Genomic DNA, 19,934 nt, shown 5'->3' with positions numbered 1-19,934 from the left:
AGTTAGTTATTTTCTGAAGAAAATTTGTTTATATGTAGTTACCTTTTTCTGGTTACCTGTATAGTCTCCTTTCCCTGAAATAGAATTGATTGGAGACACTACAGGTACATCATTTCCCCACAGTTCTACACCTGCAATTTTCTTTTTTCTAGTTAGGATGTGCTATGAGATTGGTCAGACTCATTTCGTATTCTTTAGACCGGATAAAGCTTGAAACCAAATCTATCATTTTCAAGACTGATAACTTCATTTAAATAAACTATGTAGTTATTTGTTGATTTAAGAGTACTTTTCCGCATTTGTGTGTTTAGACTATGAGAAACTATTATTTGAAGCAAGAGTTAAAGAAATGGAATCTTGGAACTAATTGAGAGGAAAATTAGGTAACATTTAAGCAGTAATTATCAACAAACCTGATGATATGAATGGCCTATGGTACTTGTCAAATGTATATGTTTCTCAGCTCCTCCCCTGACATTTTGCTTCAGTGGGTCTAGAAATTTGTAAATTTTTAAAATGATAAAACAGGTGATTCTTATACAAGAGGAAGGTTAGGGAACATTGACACAATTTAATGTTTTCATCCTAAATATGCAAATTGAGACCTGCAGTAGTTGAACTTGACTGATCCTCAGCGTTGGTTCGTCGCAGACCTAAGGGTAAGCCCAGTGCCTTAGACTTCTATTCATTGCCCACTTTTTTCACCTATTACCCTGGCCTAAAAGTTAATGTGCTTACAAAATACGCACCATCTATACTAACTTACACTGATTTTTTTCTTCACACTCACTAGTCTAATACTTTCTTTCCAGCTAAATTTTTTTTTTTTGGCAACTATTCAAGTTCTAGGGTCTGGAAAGCAGCCCCAGGAATTACAGAGCTCCTGTAAGGACTTGTTCCAATGATAACTTTAGACGTCGAGGCTCAGTGTGGAGTCTGCAGCTTTAGCATTGAAGCTTTGAATGATTTGCTAACTCTAATTGTTTTTCAGCTAGGATTTTATGGGTTTCTGTTTCCTGGTTATTCTTACATCTTATAGAAGCTACGCGGCTTTTCTTTATGACCCTGCAGAAAGCTTCTATCGTGAGAATACCGTGTCAAAGATCCTTGAAAATCTGTGACCGGTTATAAAGACGAAGATGATTATCTTTGTACTCAGTTTCCAAATGGCTTGAGGTAGACTTAAAGCTTAAAAGATATGGTGGCTATATACCAGGCATCAGTCTGAATCTTAATTTAGTAAGACTTTCTCTGGCTTTCTCTTTTATTCTTAGTAGGGGGGGAAGCCTTATACAGTATAATTTAGACCCTGTTGTCACAAGTAAATGTGTTTTGTTCTTCTTTTTATGTCAGAAAGAAGGCTTCTTAAAGGAGCTTTATTTTCTTTTTCTTCCCGTCCTATTTTGAACACTATATAATACTTATAAACTCAGCTTTCCACAGCAGTTTCCTCATTCCATTTATAATTACAAACATTCTTTACCGATCTGTTGACCATTTTTATCCTGGGGTGGGGAACTTATGAAATAGATCTGTTTCTGAGTGCCTCATCATCATTTCCAGATGAGAATATAGGTGAGCATTTTGGGGAAAATGTAGGACTTGAAAGAAATTTTTATTCAAGTGTACTTGATATTTGATGTTAGAGGACATATCGGAATATGTTTTGATGTTTACCCAGAGAATTGTTGAGGCTGGGGGGGGGAGAAAGGGAGGTCCTTCATAACTCAAGTAAGAGCCGCCTTGGGAGGGGGTAGCGTTGGAGAGATAGAGGAGAGAGAAAGGGGCTGGGGGATGGAACTGACAGGTGGGTGAGGCCCATAACTAATTGTGGATATGGGCAGGTGAGGTTGATTTCAAGGACCTGGATGAGACAGTCACTGAAAAGACACATGTTGCAGGGCTAACTCCTTAACATATTTTAACAGTATATGTAGCCTTACCCTTCTTGCTCAAAGGGTTGCCCTGTATCATCATTTATAATCTCCATAATTACTAGACTTCCCACTCCTACCTCAAACCCACCTCCGTTTTCAGAGAAGCCATGTACACATCTGTCCTTGGAAATGTTTCCTTTTAATTGGAGAGTATTGGAATAGACCAGGAAACTTTATTACTTGTGTTCATGTAACATAGTAGCAATACATTTATTAACTGCCTAATATTAAGTGACTGTCTCTCAGCTCTAGACTCACCCTTCTCTCTTTATGTAGGTGAAGGCTAGAAGTCGAAGTATAACCTTAGCAGTGTGATTGTGACCATGCCTGTTATCTTTACTAACTGAGATGGTGGAATCATAGTGTTTGCAGTTTGAAAGGGGCTGGATTGATTGTCTGGTGCAGACCTTTCTCTGACACGGTGATTTCCTTTTGAAGCGTCCCTCAGTGTAGTTTGAGATTGCATGCTAGTGATAACTAATTTATTACTATATAAACTTCCAGTTATTGTATAGACTTCTCTTACGTTGAATTGCTTCCTGTTAATTTCTCCCAGCTCTGTGCTTAGGAGCTACGTAAAATTGATCTATTTTGTATATGAAAACCCTTCAGAATGTAAAGCTAGCCACACTAAACTCCCTACATTTTTTCTCTCTATACCAAACATTCCCATCTTCAACTTTATCTTCAAGGGTCATATTTTCATATTCTTTCATCATAAAGGATGCTTAATGAACTCTAATCATTTCATAATGAAGTATGATTTCCTTTCATTGTGGTTACTTGTCTCTTTAAAAATAAGCCTTTGGATTTGGCCTGGGATTATTATCACACTGAATACCCTGTGAAATCTACCCTCTTTCCCTGTTCAGAATTGGTTGGTTTTCTCCCTCCACTTCCATGTCTAAAATTTCTTACGTAGTAAGGCCCTAAATAATTTATCTTAAAGCAGCCTAAAGGGACAGAGTTCCCTGGGTGAAGGTGGGGAGTATAGGAATTTTAATGGGTCATCTAGTTATGTGGAGTCTGAAAAATGGGGCCCCAGTTTCTTTCTCTAACAGCGTAAAAAGGGATTCCCCTCCCTGCCATGCAGACAATATGGAAGGCTGACTGGTTTTCCCTCTGGAATAGTGCTTCTCAGATGTTAATGAACGTGCAGATTACCTGGCGATCTTTTAAAATGCAGATCATGAGTCAGTAGGTCTGGATTGGGATTGGGATCCTGCATTTCTAAGCTCTCAGGAGATGCCTATGCTTTTGCTCCATGGACCACACTTAGAACAGCACTATCCAGTAGGAGTCTAATGTGAGTCACAAATAGGAGTCACACAGTAATTTTTCCAGGAGTCACATTAAAAAATTCAAAAAGGAAAAAAGTCAAAAGGAATAGGTGAAATTAATTTTAGTAATATACTTTATCTAGCCTAACATATTTAAATCATTATTATTTCAACATGCAATCAGTATAACAATAACTGAGATGTTTTTAAATTATTATTAAATTAATTATTATTAAATTATTTTTTGTATTAAATGTTGTAGGTATTTTGTACTTATAGCATATCTCTTGGATTAGCCACATTTCAAGTGCTCATTAACTACACGTGGCTATGTGGCTTCTGGGTACCATACTGGATCGTACAGCTCAAGGTATAGAGAGTTGGATATCTCAGAACCTGGGAATAATACAAATGGCTAGTATTTGTTGATGCTTGCTTTGTACATGACACTGCTATGAGACGTAAGTGCTATATAAATGCTTTAGATGAGTCATTATTATTTCCCATTATACCCATAAGAAAGAAGGCTCTACGCTGGCAGTAACTAGCCTAAAGTCACAATGGCAGGGCCAGGATTTGATCTAGAGTCTGACTCTGGAGCTTGTGTTCTTAACCACTGCTCCAGGGCAGGGGGCCCTCTGAGGGAAGCAAGTCCTCAAGAAATGGGAGCAGTGGGCCTGGCGTTTGGGAAGGAAAGGCCAGGCAAGATGGTTCCCTGTGATGGGGTGTGGTCACTAAACTCTGACACTGAGGTGCAAATTGCTTTTTATGGATGGATGTAGTTTCCCTATGGTATCCTTAAGCCTTTGGTGGTGTTGATTAACTTACAGGTTAGTAACAGAGGCTGCCTGTTGACCGTGCCCGTGGGGATTAAGGTTGCAGGGGAAGTAGGGGGGATTTTGGACCTACACCTGCAGTGGTGGAACCAAGGCCACAGAGGCACCTGGGTCAACTGGCCCAGTGGTCCGGAGGGGAAATGGGATCTGCCCCAGGAAGTGATCTTGCACTCTGGGGGAATCCTCAGACCCATTCCCAGGGCCAGGCCTTCCAACAGCTGTGTGGGGTGAGGACTTGGATGTTTTGGTTTGCAAACCAAAGGGAAACAGCAAACCTGTGGGCCCTGCTCTCCCATCTCAGCAGTGGTTGAGGCATTGGTTCTATAAGTTCCATCTATTCCGGGCTGTAATTTACCTGGAGCAGGAGGTTAATTTTATTTTGAGAAGCTACAGGATCTCTTTGTCTACTTTAGATTTTTGATCCCTTCTTAACCAAGATGTTTCTACCTTTTTCACCTGGAGACAAGGATTTCAGTAATTACAGCAACAATGCTAATTTGAAAGGTGCCCTACTGCATGGTGCCTAAAAGGGCAGGCTCTGGACTCAGAATGTTGTGTTCAGACTCAGTCCATGTCCCCTGCAAGCTGTGTGACCTAGACAAAGTCACTTATTACCCTCTAGCAACCTGTTTTCTCCAAGCCTAAAATAAGACCAATTAATAATAGCTCTGGTTACACAGGGCTGTTATAAGCATCGTATAAAACAGTAAACATAAAATGCTTATTAGCTCAGTACCTGGCACTGAGAAAAGTAAATGTTATCTCTTAAACTATCATTGCTATTCTTCCCCTTATGTCTCATTATTCTATTTGCCAAGCTGAAAAGTCATCCAGTCTTTTTTTTTTTAACCGTAAAACTTTTAAAGTGCCCCTTGCCCTCTTTTGCATTCTTTAGCATTTTTACAGGCCCAATTTATTCCAAGCTTTAGCCCTTATAACATTATTATAATGCCATGCTAAGCTCACTAACATATGGTCTCGGCTGTGTTTCCTTCTTTTTAAATGTGTGCAAGCCTTTACAGTGTGTGCTCATCGGAGAGTTCCCATGCAGCCCCACAGCCCCCTTGGAGCTTTATTCTGTCAAATCCTCTATGGTGTTCTTGTAATTTGGGGGGTCAGAATTCCTTTCAGGGTGAGCCTACACCATAAAATGTATTCCATCTTATGAGATTTCGCCCACGACTTTTGGAACTTTCAGTTCTGAATTGTGGGTGCAAGTGTAGCTCAGCTCCTGCGTCTGTCACAAACTCTGAAGGAACTTGAGGGGAAACCAGGGTGCAGCAGGACCATCCATGGCTGGTTCCCAATGGACCCATCTCCGTCTTGGAACAAGGCTCAGTCTCTGAACGCCGTCTCCAAACAGAGCTCCAGTGAAACAATGATTTAATGAGAAATGGATGTTTTCCTGAAGATTTGGAGGAAGAAAAAAATGAAGAGACATATCCTACATCATACTCTTCAACTCAGTAGCATTTCTCATTGGGCCATTAGGCACAGTGTTCTGCCTCAATTTTCTCCTCCAAATTCTTATTCTCTGGTGGCTTCTTTATCTTTTTTCCTCTTTAAACTCATACCCTCCTCCTCCTTCTCCTTCTTCTCCTTCTTTAGGACAATTCACTTCTTTTTATGTTAACCATACTATATTTAGCCAATCAAAAGTTTGAGGGTTAGAAAAATAGTGTCTATATACTGCCACTAAATAGGACTATAGGGGACAGAATCTCAGTTAATCCCATTCAGATTGCTTTCTGCCAGTGCTCTTGTCATGTCTACACTGCCAAAGATAGCCTCTCATTTGTCAGACTTTGTTCTGGGGTAGCAGCTCCTTGCCCTACTTTCTTTACAACTTCCACTATGAATGTACTGTCAATAGATTCTTCTAGAAGTTCTGCTTTTGGTTGAATGAGATTTTCATAAAATATTTGCGCAGTTAAAATTCTCATTTTACCATAGGGGCTTCCCTGGTGGCGCAGTGGTTGAGAGTCCGCCTGCCGATGCAGGGGACAAGGGTTCGTGCCCCGGTCCGGGAAGATCCCACATGCCGCGGAGCGGCTGGGCCCGTGAGCCATGGCCACTGAGCCTGCGCGTCTGGAGCCTGTGCTCCGCAACGGGAGAGGCCACAACAGTGAAAGGCCCACGTACCGCAAAAAAAAAAAGATATACAAACATTAAAAAAAAAAAATTGCTGTGTGCAGCTGTATCTCATTTTATGATATAAAGACATCTATATTACTTTGGAAAATTCAGTTCACCCTCCCTTTTAAAAATGCGTAGGAATACTTTCAGAATTAATGTTTATTTGTATTTAAATAAGCTATGAGTACATCCACACTGCTTTTAATATAAAATCATCTAATCGTGTTTTTAAATTAAATAATTATCTCATTATTTTTGTTGCTTTTTCTCTCAAATTAAGACTTCATAGAAAGCAGCTGTAATATTTTAAAACATAAATCACTGTCTTTTTGATATTATAACCTGTTTTGCTCTGATGATATATTTAAATGTACAAAAAATTGGAGTATGCAACTTCTCAAGACAGCTTTTTAATAATTTGACTACTGTCTAAACAAAAGACAAAATTTGTAAAATTCTACAGCATTTCAGCTGTTTTAAATGTCTGTATTGTCTGTGTGCATTAGAATTCTGCCAGAGAGTAACATATCGTATTAGTTAATGTATTACCTCCTGATTATTGCAAAAAAAAATTCAGCACGTAGATTCCAACTTCAGGCAAAACACAGGTACTGAGAAGTACTGTAGTCAAATTAAAAAGATAGGTTCCAACCTACAGCCATGAAAATGTGCACTGAATTCAAGAATTTCAGAGACTCGAGCTGGAAGAGTCTAACATGGTGAGGAAAAGGGAAAACCAGAATCACACTGGCCGGGTTCAGGTCCTGCCTCTGCTTTTGCTAATTGTAGAAGCTGGGGCAGAATTTTAAAATTTCAATTGTCTCACTGGAAACTGGAGATACTAGTAGTACTTGTCTCATAGAATATTTTGCTAATTGAACCAGAATATACTTGTAGACTGCTTAGTCTACAAACTTAAGGTCAATATGTGGTCTAGTCCATGCATTCCCAAAGGAGATGATATTGCCCCCAAGGGGACAAAAAAAGGTTCTTGGGGTGAAAAAAATCGTACACTTTTTACATATAAAGTGTATGTGTATAAAACTTACTTACACACAGTATATTTGTGGTGTGAAAATGTTATAGGGGAAAAAGGGAAAATAAGGGAAAAAATGTTTACAAATGCTCCTTGGGGAGGAGATAACACAACAAAGGTGAGAAACATTGGATAGTCTCTTTATTTTACAGAAGACCAGTTGCTAAACAATTTGCCCAATTTACACAGGTACTGGTAGACTTTCAGTTTAATGGATTTTAATGATAGTATTGATATTTGGCCAATTGGCTTTGCAAAATCATACTCAATAAATTATTCAGAACATTGACTCCCTGACCTGCTAATCATAAAGATTTTCGAAGATATAAGTCCTTACTGCACTCTCCGCTATCCCCTTTCCAGTCCTGACCCAGTTCTTCTGAGTTGGATCTACCTTAGGCCCCACTGGTTTATCCAAGTGGGAAGCTACTACTTTGTAATATTGGCCTTGACATAGTGAAGAGCCATAGAAAGTAGGACTTGAAATATATGAATAGGCCTGGGAGGAAAAGAACTTTCAACCAGTTTTGCAATGCAGGGGTTTTGGTTTGTAATTTTTGTGTTACTTCTAAAAATGTATAATGCAATTTCTCGTGCAAAAGAGTGAATTATTCTGCATTTAAAAATGTTTTAGGTGGTGTCTCATTCCCCTCATTACTTAGGAACCTGGTGAATCCCATGAGCCTTCCTTTGAAGTCAAATTAACTTGTTCAGTCTAAAACAATTTGCAGATTTAAAGCAGTGTATGCTAACAAGGCTGTCAGGTACAGTGAGCCCTTTTCTTTCCCTTCCTTTAAAAACAGCATGGTGCGCATATTTGTTTTAGAGAGCAATAGTTCTTTCTTGGCTCTCTTAAATAATCACCACGTATTTCCCCTTTTGTGGCCCCTTAGGAATGGCTTTAAGCTTTGGAGTTTGTGATGTTCTTGGAGGACTGTGTCACCTCAGAGAACATGGATTTCCCCTTCTCGTTACCATTATATAAAATTTCCATTGAGTTATTCCCAGGTTGAAACATCCACCTTCTATATCCACCTAAATCAGACCTTCTAAATCAGATGAAGGCCCTTCTTGCTGATGGAGTAACAGGGCATCCTGTGACCGGTACCGAAGTCTGGGAGACTTAGGTCTGTTTTCTTTTGCCACCTTCAGACCTTTCTTACCAGGTCTTACCAGGTCTGTTCCGTGTCCCTTTCCGTCCCTGCTCTCTGACACATTTCTATCTCAACCACGTTTTTTGGGATTTTTTTTTGTATTTTTAAAATATCCATTTTTTTTTTTTTTTTTTGCGGTACGCGGGCCCAGCCGCTCCGCGGCATGTGGGATCTTCCTGGACCGGGGCACTAACCCGCGTCCCCTGCATCGGCGGACTCTCAACCACTGCGCCACCAGGGAAGCCCTCTTTCCAGTTCTTGCCCAATGGACTTAGGGATGTTTTACGGTCACCTCTGTTTTTCTTCAGTTGATGGGTTGATAAGGGATATGGTTGATAAGGAAAAAGAATTGGGCTAGTGATGCTATGTGTACCCAGTGGAGGGTGAGCTTTACAGCCCTCCTTCTCCAAGTTCCAAGCTTCCTTAATGGCTTCTTTGGTCATCCTTTGCTCTTTAAGAAAATCTAGGGGTGGGCTGCTTATTGTGAACTCACTGTAATAACTTAGGAATGACTTTAATCTTAAATTTTATTTTTTATAAATGTATTTATTTATTTTATTTTTGGCTGCATTGGGTCTTCATTGCTGCGCATGGGCTTTCTCTAGTTGCAGTGAGCGGGGGCTACTCTTGGTTGTGGTGCACAGGCTTCTCTTGTTGTGGAGCACGGGCTCTAGGTGCATGGGCTTCAGTAGTTGTGGCACGTGGGCTCAGTAGTTGTGGCTTGCGGGCTCTAGAACACAGGCTCAGTAGTTGTGGCACATGGGCTTAGTTGCTCCCCAGCATGTGCGATCTTCCCGGACCGGGGCTCGAACCCGTGTCCCCTGCATCGGCAGGTGGACTCTCAACCACTGCACCACCAGCGAAGCCCCAGTAATAATTTTAAGTACGTTTCAGAATCACATCAAAAACACCCACCTTGCTCCTCATTTTCCTCTAAAACACCTACCTTTCCTGAGGTTTGGCCTTTAATACTGATATTTTTAAACCTATTTTTTTTTCATTTTATTTCTCTTTAAGAATTTTTTAGAAGGGGACATAGTGTTCACTTATTCATTTTCCTAATTAATTATTACTAGTTTGAGAAACGATCAGAAAGAAATTTCCAAAAGAAGATGTGGTACGTATATACAATGGAATATTAGCCGTAAAAAAGAATAAAATAATGTCATTTGGAGTGACATGGATGGCTCTAGTGATTGTCATACTGAGTGAAGTAAGTCAGAGAAAGACAAATATCATATGATATCACTTATATGTGGAATCTAAAAAAATGGTACAAATGAACTTATTTACAAAACAGAATCACATCTGTAGAAAGCAAACTTATGGTTACCAAGGGGGAAAGGAAGTGGGGGAAGGATAAACTGGGAGACTGGGATTGACATATACACACTACTATATATAAAATAGATAACTATGGGCTTCCCTGGTGGCGCAGTGGTTGAGAGTCCGCCTGCCGATGCAGGGGACACAGGTTCGTGCCCCGGTCCAGGAAGATCCCACATGCCGCGGAGCGGCTGGGCCCGTGAGCCACGGCCGCTGAGCCTGCGCGTCCGGAGCCTGTGCTCCGCGACGGGAGAGGCCACAACAGTGAGAGGCCCGCGTACCGAAAAAAAAAAAAAAAAAAAAGATAACTAATAAGAACCGACTGTATAGCACAGGGAACGCTACTCAGTACTCTGTAATGACTATATTGGAAAAGAATCTATAAAAGAGTGAAGATATATATGTGTGTGTGTTTAACTGACTCACTTTGCTGTACAGCAGAAACTAACACGACATTCTAAATCAAATATACTCCAATAAAATTAATTAAAAATAGAGGAACAGAGGAGAGAATATATCATAAAGAAATATATGAATATAGGTCTGAAGGCTACTTTCTCCCCTAATTTTGTAATTGTCGGATATTGATCTAATTACTTTCTAAAACTGAATACATACTTCATTTATTTTGTCCATTTTTATTCTGAATATTGTTTTCCATCTTTACTTATCATGTTGTTACTCGGTAGCATTAAGAAAATCACTAGTTGGTAGGTATTTTCGAATTCACTATGTGAAATGAGTGAAATTTGGAAAATTTTTTGACATGTGGCCGAATTTCACATAATTCCCACAATTAGAAATGATTATTTTTAGATATTATATTTATGGTACATACATCCTCCTGCCAAACTGTATTGTACAGTACTTTGCCAAGAGAGTCACAATATGGCTAAAATTAAGCTTTATTAGATATAATAGGATGAGATGGGATTTAATTCTTTAAGCTGTCTATAAGTGCTAGAAGACATATTTGCTTTTATTCTAACCACTAAGTTAAAAGAATGATGCATTATTTTGCAAATCCCAGTGGCAAAAGGCAATTGAAATAATATATGAAGCTTCTTTAAGGAAAATAGCTTTCTGGTTAAAACTGTAATATTATTTATCTTTCCCCTTCAACTGTTTGACTCCTTCAGTTTGTGGAAGCCTATTTATTTCAGCAGTTAGGTGGATTGAATTTCTGCCAAGTCAGTATGCTCCCTAAATGAATATGCCAGAGGCAATACTGTTTCTCAGAAACCATTTAGAAAGCAGCATTTTTACATAAGTAGGCTCTTTCATTATTTTTGAGTTAACTCTGAGCAATTGCTGTTTATATTATGATTTCCTGGACACCCTGTGGAACGAGGGGGTTCTGAGTTTTGAGTGAGAATTCCCTTTGGGATTGACAGGGCCTGCGTTTGATTTGGAAAATTGAAGTGAATATAACTTTTTGGTCTAAGTTCTTTGTGAAGGCTGATGTCTTTCTGCAAATCAAATATCTTATGTAAAATCAACTGAAGATAGAATGCAGGGGTTCTCAGATACCCCTAAGATAGAAAGCAGGCAAAATCATCCAGGTTTTAAGAGTTCCCAGGAAGTAGCATCACCTTTACTTTCTTTTCATCTCTACCTCCCTGAAAGTACTGGAAAAAAATCAATATGTTTGACTACTTTCTTGCCCATGATCAAGATCTTTCTTTCTGTTCTGAGGGAAAGTTGAGTTCCATTATGCCATGGCAGAATTACCTGAAACTCTTGCTAAATTTTTAAAGACTCATTTGATGTTTCATCTGATAATAGACATATTAAAAAATAAGAAAATGCCATTGGCTCCTGTGATAACATTTTTTACTCTAAGCAAACATTACTCATTTTTTAAGTAAAATACAGAGGGTACCTAGTTATTAATTATAATTAACTAATTTTGATGATGATGATACAATTTCCATTTAATTTCTTTTTGAGGCATGAAATGACATTGAAGTTTAGATCTTACAAAATGGCCAGCAGTAGGGGTGGGGGGGGTAATATACTCTTATTGAATCTTTGTCAACTTATTTCTGTGTTGATTCAAATTTGTTTGGATCAGAGCTTGATTTAGTTTCAAAGAAGGAGATGTGAAGGCACTCATTTTTCTTTACAGTGGTGGTCACATGCTAATGACAACAACAGGCATTTTTCTTCTTAATTACAAATCATTTCGATTGAATTTGTATGTTCATCTAAAATCACTTTGTCCTTAAGGAAAATCATGAACTATGCACATTGCTAGAATTAAGAACAGTTTTTTCTTTAACGTTAAATGTATCAACTCCAGCATATTCCCACCCCCTTTGTTAATTAGCATTCTGTTCATGGAGTCATTCATTATTTAAGGTGATCAGTAGCAGACCTGCACATTTCTTGTAAGGCAGGTCAATTTAATAATTTCTTATTGCAAATGAAAAATTCCAGGTTAGGCACCGAAATATTCAAAGCATTAATGACTACTGCATATGTACAATCACTTATCAGACTGTAATATATTCCCTAGCTTTAGAAAGCTACTGCTATGTAGTGATCTCAATTGATCTGAGTTAAAAGTTACTTTGTCTCTTTAACACTTTGTGGCCATGAGAGGTCTTTATAGGGGCTAACATTGCAGCCTACAAAACCTAAATAGCCTATAAAACCTTGGCTAATTGCTTACCTATTCAGGCAATTGGTCAACACAGGAATGGCAGAAGGTGTCAAGGTGACATGGTCTAAGGCAGCTGGAGAAAGTTGGACCAGCATAGACCTTCACTGAATAGGTATACTGATTGCAGCAGGGATCCATTGCATTAGAGCAGACAGTTATTAGCAAATAGAAATAAAGTTGTTTCAGTCAGTGTATCTAGAGAAAGGATTTCAGGTGACTAGAAAAGCAGCTTCTCTTCCCACAGACATCATGGCTGGAGTTTGGTCAAGAAGAATTGAGGGCTCAGTAGAGAGTAAACTACCCAGACCATCCAATTTGACGTGGTTCAGATATGCCCCCCTACCCCACCCACCTCCCAGGATAATTTTATTACATCATGAACAGCTACAAATAAAAGAACAGTTTAAAGTGGAGCACATTTTGGTCTCACTATCTCCTGCTTTGTCAGGGAGGTGTGGGATGGAGCTTGAAGGAGTATTGAAGTGGCAGTAAAGTAGGAGCGGAATTTGGATTTTGTTTAAAGGGTTAAACAGCCTGCAACCTTCATGAATATCTTGGATCTATCGTGTCACTGGTTGCCTCCACTGTGGTCACTGTGATTCATAAACAAAATATGCTTGGTACGAATGACCTCATCTATTCTGTCTGATGCCTTCATTCCATGGAAGGAAATCCAAGAGGAACAGGTGGAGGTGAGTCAGCCACCAGGGACAAGGCTCAGGTCTTGCTCTGCCTTGGACTGGCTGAGTGAACTTGGAGAAACCACCTAAGGTCTTTGGAATTCAGTTTTTCAGTAAAATTGCTGAATTAAACTAAATTAGCTCTAAAGCTCCCCTTCTAGCTCTAAGAGTCAATAGGCGTAGCGATATCCTATGTTCAGTTTTCTTGGGGAGTTGACTACCTAAATGATCTGAAGCTGGTAAGTGCTTTGTGACTAACTCATGATTTATTTCTAGAACAAATGTATCCCAGGGGGCTGAAATAGAGAAAAGTTGACCCAAGCCCATTGATTCAATGCCTAAATGAAGCATCTTAGACATGTCCCTGAGCCTGGGAGAATTTATTGACATGGATTAAGATCTACTGTCTTTCAAAGCAGCAGGTGCTGAAGAGGCATGAGTGCTCTGACAAATGGCCTCACTCCCACCCCTGGGCCTCCAATTATGTCGCTTAGTAGCCTCCAGGGAAATCCCCCCATTCCTCGCCAGCATACCGTGTCTCTCCCTAATTTCATATCTTAGTACCATTAACCCTAATGTCAAACAGTCAGTTGATTGACAGTTAAGTATTTATCAAAGGGGACCTTAGGGGACTTAACCCCTCACCTCCCAATAATCATCAACAGCCCTCCAAAAATAAGCCAAATAAACATAATATCTGTAAAAACATTGTCTTTGACAAATGCAGCTTCATGTCAAGTTCCCCAGTCTCTTTCCTACTGTACTACCAACCCTAAGGCTTAACTACCTTCTGGACAGTTAAGCCATTCTGGCGCCTCTAACGAGATTTAGTTCAGACCTGCTGTGAGCCTAGGTATTGTGCTGGTGCATTGACCAGTTTCAACTGCAGGGTCCAACCTCAAGTTCAGAGACTGTGACAGCAAGTGTCTGCTGGATCTTGGAGCTGAGACGTTTGGGGTACCTTCTCAGCATTGATCATCAGACACTTAAGTTCTGTCTGGTGTTACAGGGAGACAGCCATGGCAAAGGAAAGAGAAGCAGCAATAATGGCTTTCTAGTCTTATTGTTGAGGCTCATGGACTCATGAATGCTTAGTACCAACTCACATTGAAAAAGAGGCTACATGAGGACAAGTGACCTTGTCTGTTTCACTACAAATCTAGCTTCAGCACCTAACACAGTGTTAACTCATGGTAAGTACTTAGCAATGTAGGTTGAATGACCGATGATGAGGCCACACAGAGCAGTGGTTCACAGCACAGATTCTGGAACCAGACCACCTTGTTCCAAATCCTGGCTCCACTGCTTGCTAATTGGGAATGTGAGCAAGTGAGTAAGGTGTGTCTCAGTTTCCCCATTTTAAAGTAGGGATAATAATAGTATATATCTCAAAGTTATGCAGGATAAATGAATTGATGTTTATAAACAGTGCCTGGCATGCACTATAAACATTTATTAAACAGCTAGAGTAATCAGTTTACATGCCCCCACGTCCTTTTCCATCATTACTTAGGTTTTGTTTTTGGAACTAAAGTTTGAGTTTGTGAGAACACATGCTAACCAAGCATGGGCCTGGACCGAAACACACTTCTGCCTTAAGACCTCTGGCTGTGCAGCTTTCTATTTATACAATACTCTAAAGCATCTCTTTCCATCAATCTTGTTAAAATGCTACTTGACTTACCTTTCTCGACTGAGAGTTCCTTGAAAGCAGACACCATCCAATAGGGCTTAATTTAAACGGGTACTCAGTGGTTTTGGAATGAATGCATGCTGTACTCAGTGAATGGCTGCTTGTTGGTCTTTTACTCACTCCTGGGGAAGGAATTGCAAACCCCTCCCCCATCTCACAGGTTCTTCTTTACCTGTGGTCCATCAGTGTCATATGTACATGCACAGTCCTGGTCACTCCAACCTCCCCACCCAGCTGTTGTTATCTTCAGCACAATTTCTGATCATCACCTCTCCTCAGCCTTCCCAGGAAACCCCTTTACTTTCCCCCAATATCTGCTCTCTCTTCCCTTGCCTGTCTCTTCCACACGGCTTGCAAGCTTTGACATTTACGTTAGCAATCTTGCTTTGTTCCTGTCTTTTATTTTGTCAGGTCAAATCCTTTTGGTAAACTGTAAAAGAATTAGTTGCAAACAAACCGTTATTATCATTTTCCTTTGCAAGCTTTTGTTTTTCCCATTCACCCTCATAGACACCTCCAGCCGCTCCACTTCTTTCTCCGATGGTTAAAACATCTTCATGACAGTATTTTTTTGATTTTGCTCTTGCTTTGGTTTACATTCAAAGTCTGCTGGTCACAGCTGTGATTTAGTTCGATCTGTATCTGATTCAATTCACATCTTATGTAAAGAGTGAGGAAGTAAAGTAGATGGGGTGATTTACCTCCCTATTGTCTCATACCAGTCTCCATCTTTGAAGCACTTCTGATCTGCTTAACAGATGGAAGTGACATATAGGAAATATTTCAATCATAGTACAAGGCAACCCATAAGATAAAACCGTCTGGTCTTAAACCATTGGCTCACAAACTCTGAATTGCTCCGAAACCCGCTTAGTGTGGGATCACTCTGTGCAAGTGTAGTCAGGCATTTGGCTGTTCTTTTATTGGGTCATTTTGGGGTATTGCTATCCTAGCTCCTATTATGTTATAATCTCCATGAGATTCAGGAGCCCATCTTCTTCTTCATCTGTGTATTTTCATGATTCTCAGCATGGGTCTGCATAGAGAGGACACTTGATGAGCACCACTGATGGACAGATGATTACTTCCTCCTGCCTTGACCCAGTTCTGGGCATTCTCCGGGCGCAGGTGCATACCAGGAAGAGCTGGAAGGTTCCTAGTTGGCATTTCCTGTGGCTGCGCAGACACTCCTTGTGCCTCTGGCTAGGCTTTCTAATGAAACTGACTTCCAGGGGCTAATTCTGCCACTGCAGATCCTGATTTTTCTTCTTCTTCTAAAAACCATTTTTCCTCCGTGTCTTCGAGAGGTCCACCCCTCAGGGGAGTAAGAGCAGTAGGTTGGTTATGGTAAACACCCCACCTCGGGGTTCAGTTTTGAATTTTTCACAACAACCCAGTCATTTGTATAGTCAAGATAGACTCATCTTAGAACTTCACAAAGCCACTTAATTTTTTAAACTTCATAACTCTAGATAACTTTTATCTAGGTTTCCAGTCCTCTCTTGGATTCCCAGGGAATACTCTGTCAAACAGGAAACTCAAATGCATGCCCTTTGTCACTGTCTTTTCTTGCCTTTCCTCACCCCAAATGCTAATAATGTGGAGCTAAGTAGTACATATAGGAAGAGTGTTGATAGTTTGTTTGCATATAATCTGTTTAACCATAAAGCTGATGTGAACAAGGCAACCACCCAAATAAAGATTGGAAACATTCTAGGGATGTTCAGAGAATGTGACTCAGGCCATTTTTTTTTTTCTGTCCATGCAGTCTCGAGACCGGTGGAAAAGACGTTATGTTTGGGACCTGCCCCTTCAGCTTCTCAGCTCTGCAATATCCCTTGCTCCACAGACTGTATAGTATCTTCCTGGTCAGCCTGGGGCTTGTGCGTCCATGAAAACTGCCACGATCCTCAGGGAAGAAAAGGTGAGTGCCTTGTTTGTATGTGCTTCATTTCCTTCCAGTGCACGTTATTTATTCTGGTCACTAAATAGCCTCTTAAGTCTGCTTAGGACAATATTTGTTTGTAAAATGTAGATAACCAACTCAAGTCTGACAGCATTCAGTTATTAAGGAAGCATTGGAGACATTTCTGTGGGCACAGAATCCTACCTTGGTTGACCTTCCAATTAGGCTCATAGCTGGTGAAGTGACTATTACTGAAAAATGGTATAATTTAACCCCACAAGATATTTGGTCCTGACCAAAATGTCCATAAGACATTTGTTCCACACCAAAATGTCCTTCATATTTGGTCCTGTCCAAAATGTCCATAAGACATTTGTTCCACACCAAAGTGTCCTTCATATTTGGTCCTGTCCAAAATGTCCATAAGACATTTGTTCCACACCAAAATGTCCTTCATATTTGGTCCTGTCCAAAACATCCATGAGCATATTTATCCCATGCCACATGATTTGATTAGGACCAAATTTCAAGGAGCTTTTGCCACGCACCAAATGTCTTATGGACATTTTGGACTGGATCAAATAGCTGCTAACCATAAATTAATGATTTTTTTATATGTAATGGTTATACTGTAGAAATTAGATATGATTTCTATAATCATATCAAGAAACAATGGTTTTCCATATCTATTTATTATTTTCAGATTCCCAAAGGCTGAATCACATACTGAATTTGATGTTATACTTCAAATTTTCATGAGGGGCATTTATGTGTGTTGTTTTCTATTGATGTTGTCCTCAGGCTTAAAGCAAAATCTTCAACCTTTGGGTGCTTGTTTATATCTGTTACGCTATGAGACTAAATATCAATTACAGGAAAAAAACTGTAAAATATACAAACACATGGAGGCTAAACAATACAATACTAAATAACCAAGAGATCGCTGAAGAAATCAAAGAGAAATCAAAAAATACCTAGAAACAAATGACAATAAAAACATGACGACCCAAAACCTATGGGATGCAGCAAAAGCAGTTCTAAGAGGGAAGTTTATAGCAATACAATGCCACCTTAAGAAACAAGAAAAATCTCAAATAAACAACCTAACCTTACACCTAAAGCAATTAGAGAAAGAAGAACCAAAAAAACCCCCCCAAAGTTAGCAGAAGGAAAGAAATCATACAAATCAGATCAGAAATAAATGAAAAAGAAATGAAGGAAACAATAGCTAAGATCAATAAAACTAAAAGCTGGTTCTTTGAGAAGATAAACAAAATTGATAAACCATTAGCCAGACTCATCAAGAAGAAAAGGGAGAAGACTCATATCAATAAAGTTAGAAATGGAAAAGGAGAAGTAACAACTGACACTGCAGGAATACAAAGGATCATGAAAGATTACTATAAGCCACTATATACCAATAAAATGGACAACCTGGAAGAAATGGACAAATTCTTAGAAAAGCACAACCTTCCGAGACTGAACCAGGAAGAAATAGAAAATATAAACAGACAAATCACAAGCACTGAAATTGAAACCGTGATTAAAAATCTTTCAAAACAATTTCCCTAGTGGAGCAGTGGTTGAGAGTCCGCCTGCCGATGCAGGGGACATGTGTTCGTGCCCTGGTCCGGGAAGATCCCACATGCCGTGGCTGGGCCCATTAAAAGGATCATACACCATGATCAAGTGGGGTTTATCCCAGGAATGCAAGGATTCTTTGATATATGCAAATCAATCAATGTGATACACTATATTAACAAACCATATGATAAACTCAAAAGATGCAGAAAAAGCTTTCAACAAAATTCAACACCCATTTATGATAAAAACCCTCCAGAAAGTAGGCATTGAGGGAGCCTACCTCAACATAATAAAGGCCATATATGACAAACCCACAGCCAGCATCGTTCTCAATGGTGAAAAACTGGAACCATTTCCTCTAAGATCAGGAACAAGACAAAGTTGTCCACTCTCACCACGGTTATTCAACATAGTTTTGGAAGTTTTAGCCACAACAATCAGAGAAGAAAAAGAAACAAAAGGAATCCAAATCGGAAAAGAGGAAGTAATACTGTCGCTGTTTGCAGATGACATGATACTATACATAGAGCATCCTAAAGATGCTCCCAGAAAACTACTAGAGCTAATCAATGAATTTGGTAAAGTTGCAGGATACAAAATTAATGCACAGAAATCTCTTGCATTCCTATACACTAGTGATGAAAATTCTGAAAGAGAAATTAAGGAAACCCTCCCATTTATCATTGCAACAAAAAGAATAAAATACCTAGGAATAAACCTACCTAAGGAAACAAAAGACCTGTATGCAGAAAACTGTGAGACACTGATGAAAGAAATTAAAGGTGATACAAACATATGGAGATATATACCATGTTCTTAGATTGGAAGAATCAACATTTTGAAATTACTTATGCTACCCAAAGCAATCTACAGATTCTGTGTAATCCCTATCAAACTACTACTGGCATTTTTCACAGAAATAGAACAAAACATTTCACAATTTGTATGGAAACACAAAAGACCCCGAATAACAAAAGCAATCTTGAGAAAGAAAAACGGAGCTGGAGGAATCAGGCTCCCTGACTTCAAACCATACTACCAAGCTATAGTAATCAAGACAGTATGGTAGTGGCACAAAAGCAGAAATATAGATCAGTGGAACAGGATAGAAAGCCCAGAGATAAACCCACAAACATAAGTTCACCTTACCCTTGATAAAGGAGGAAAGAATATACAAGGGAGAAAAGACAGCCTCTTCAATAAGTGGTGCTGGGAAAACTGGACAGTTACATGTAAAAGAATAAAGTTAGAACACTCCCTAACACCATACAAAAAAAAAAAACCCTCAAAATGCAATAAAGATCTAAATGTAAGGCCAGACATTATAAAACTCTTAGAGGAAAACATAGGCAGAACACTGTATGACATAAATTACAGCAAGATCCTTTATGGCCCACCTCCTAGTGAAATGGAAATAAAAGCAAAAATAAACAAATGGGACCTGATGAAACTTAAAAGCTTTTGCACAGCAAGGGAAACCATAAACAAGACGAAAAGACAACCCTAAGAATGGGAGAAAATATTTGCAAACGAAGCAACTGACAAAGGATTAATCTCCAAAATATACAAGCAGATCATGGAGCTCAATATCAAAATAAGAAACAACCCAATCCAAAAATTGGCAGAAGACCTAAATAGACATTTCTCCAAAGAAGATATATAGATTGCCAACAAACACATGAAAGGATGCTCAACATCATT

General features: G+C 39.3%; 1 protein-coding gene across 1 annotated transcript in view; it reads left to right on the top strand.

Moving 5' to 3' along the window:
- Positions 1–19,934, top strand: part of THSD7B (thrombospondin type 1 domain containing 7B) — a 1,119,563-nt gene that overhangs the window by 611,003 nt on the left and 488,626 nt on the right. Inside the window, exon 9 of the mRNA XM_024764108.1 lies at positions 16,512–16,667. Within this exon, the coding sequence (XP_024619876.1) occupies positions 16,512–16,667 (156 nt within the window). The remainder of the gene's footprint in view (positions 1–16,511; positions 16,668–19,934) is intronic.

This window comes from Neophocaena asiaeorientalis, unplaced genomic scaffold, assembly GCF_003031525.2.
Source record: "Neophocaena asiaeorientalis asiaeorientalis breed wild unplaced genomic scaffold, Neophocaena_asiaeorientalis_V1.1 scaffold102, whole genome shotgun sequence".
Taxonomy (NCBI): domain Eukaryota; kingdom Metazoa; phylum Chordata; class Mammalia; order Artiodactyla; family Phocoenidae; genus Neophocaena; species Neophocaena asiaeorientalis.
This window is presented reverse-complemented; position numbering and strand designations above follow the sequence as displayed.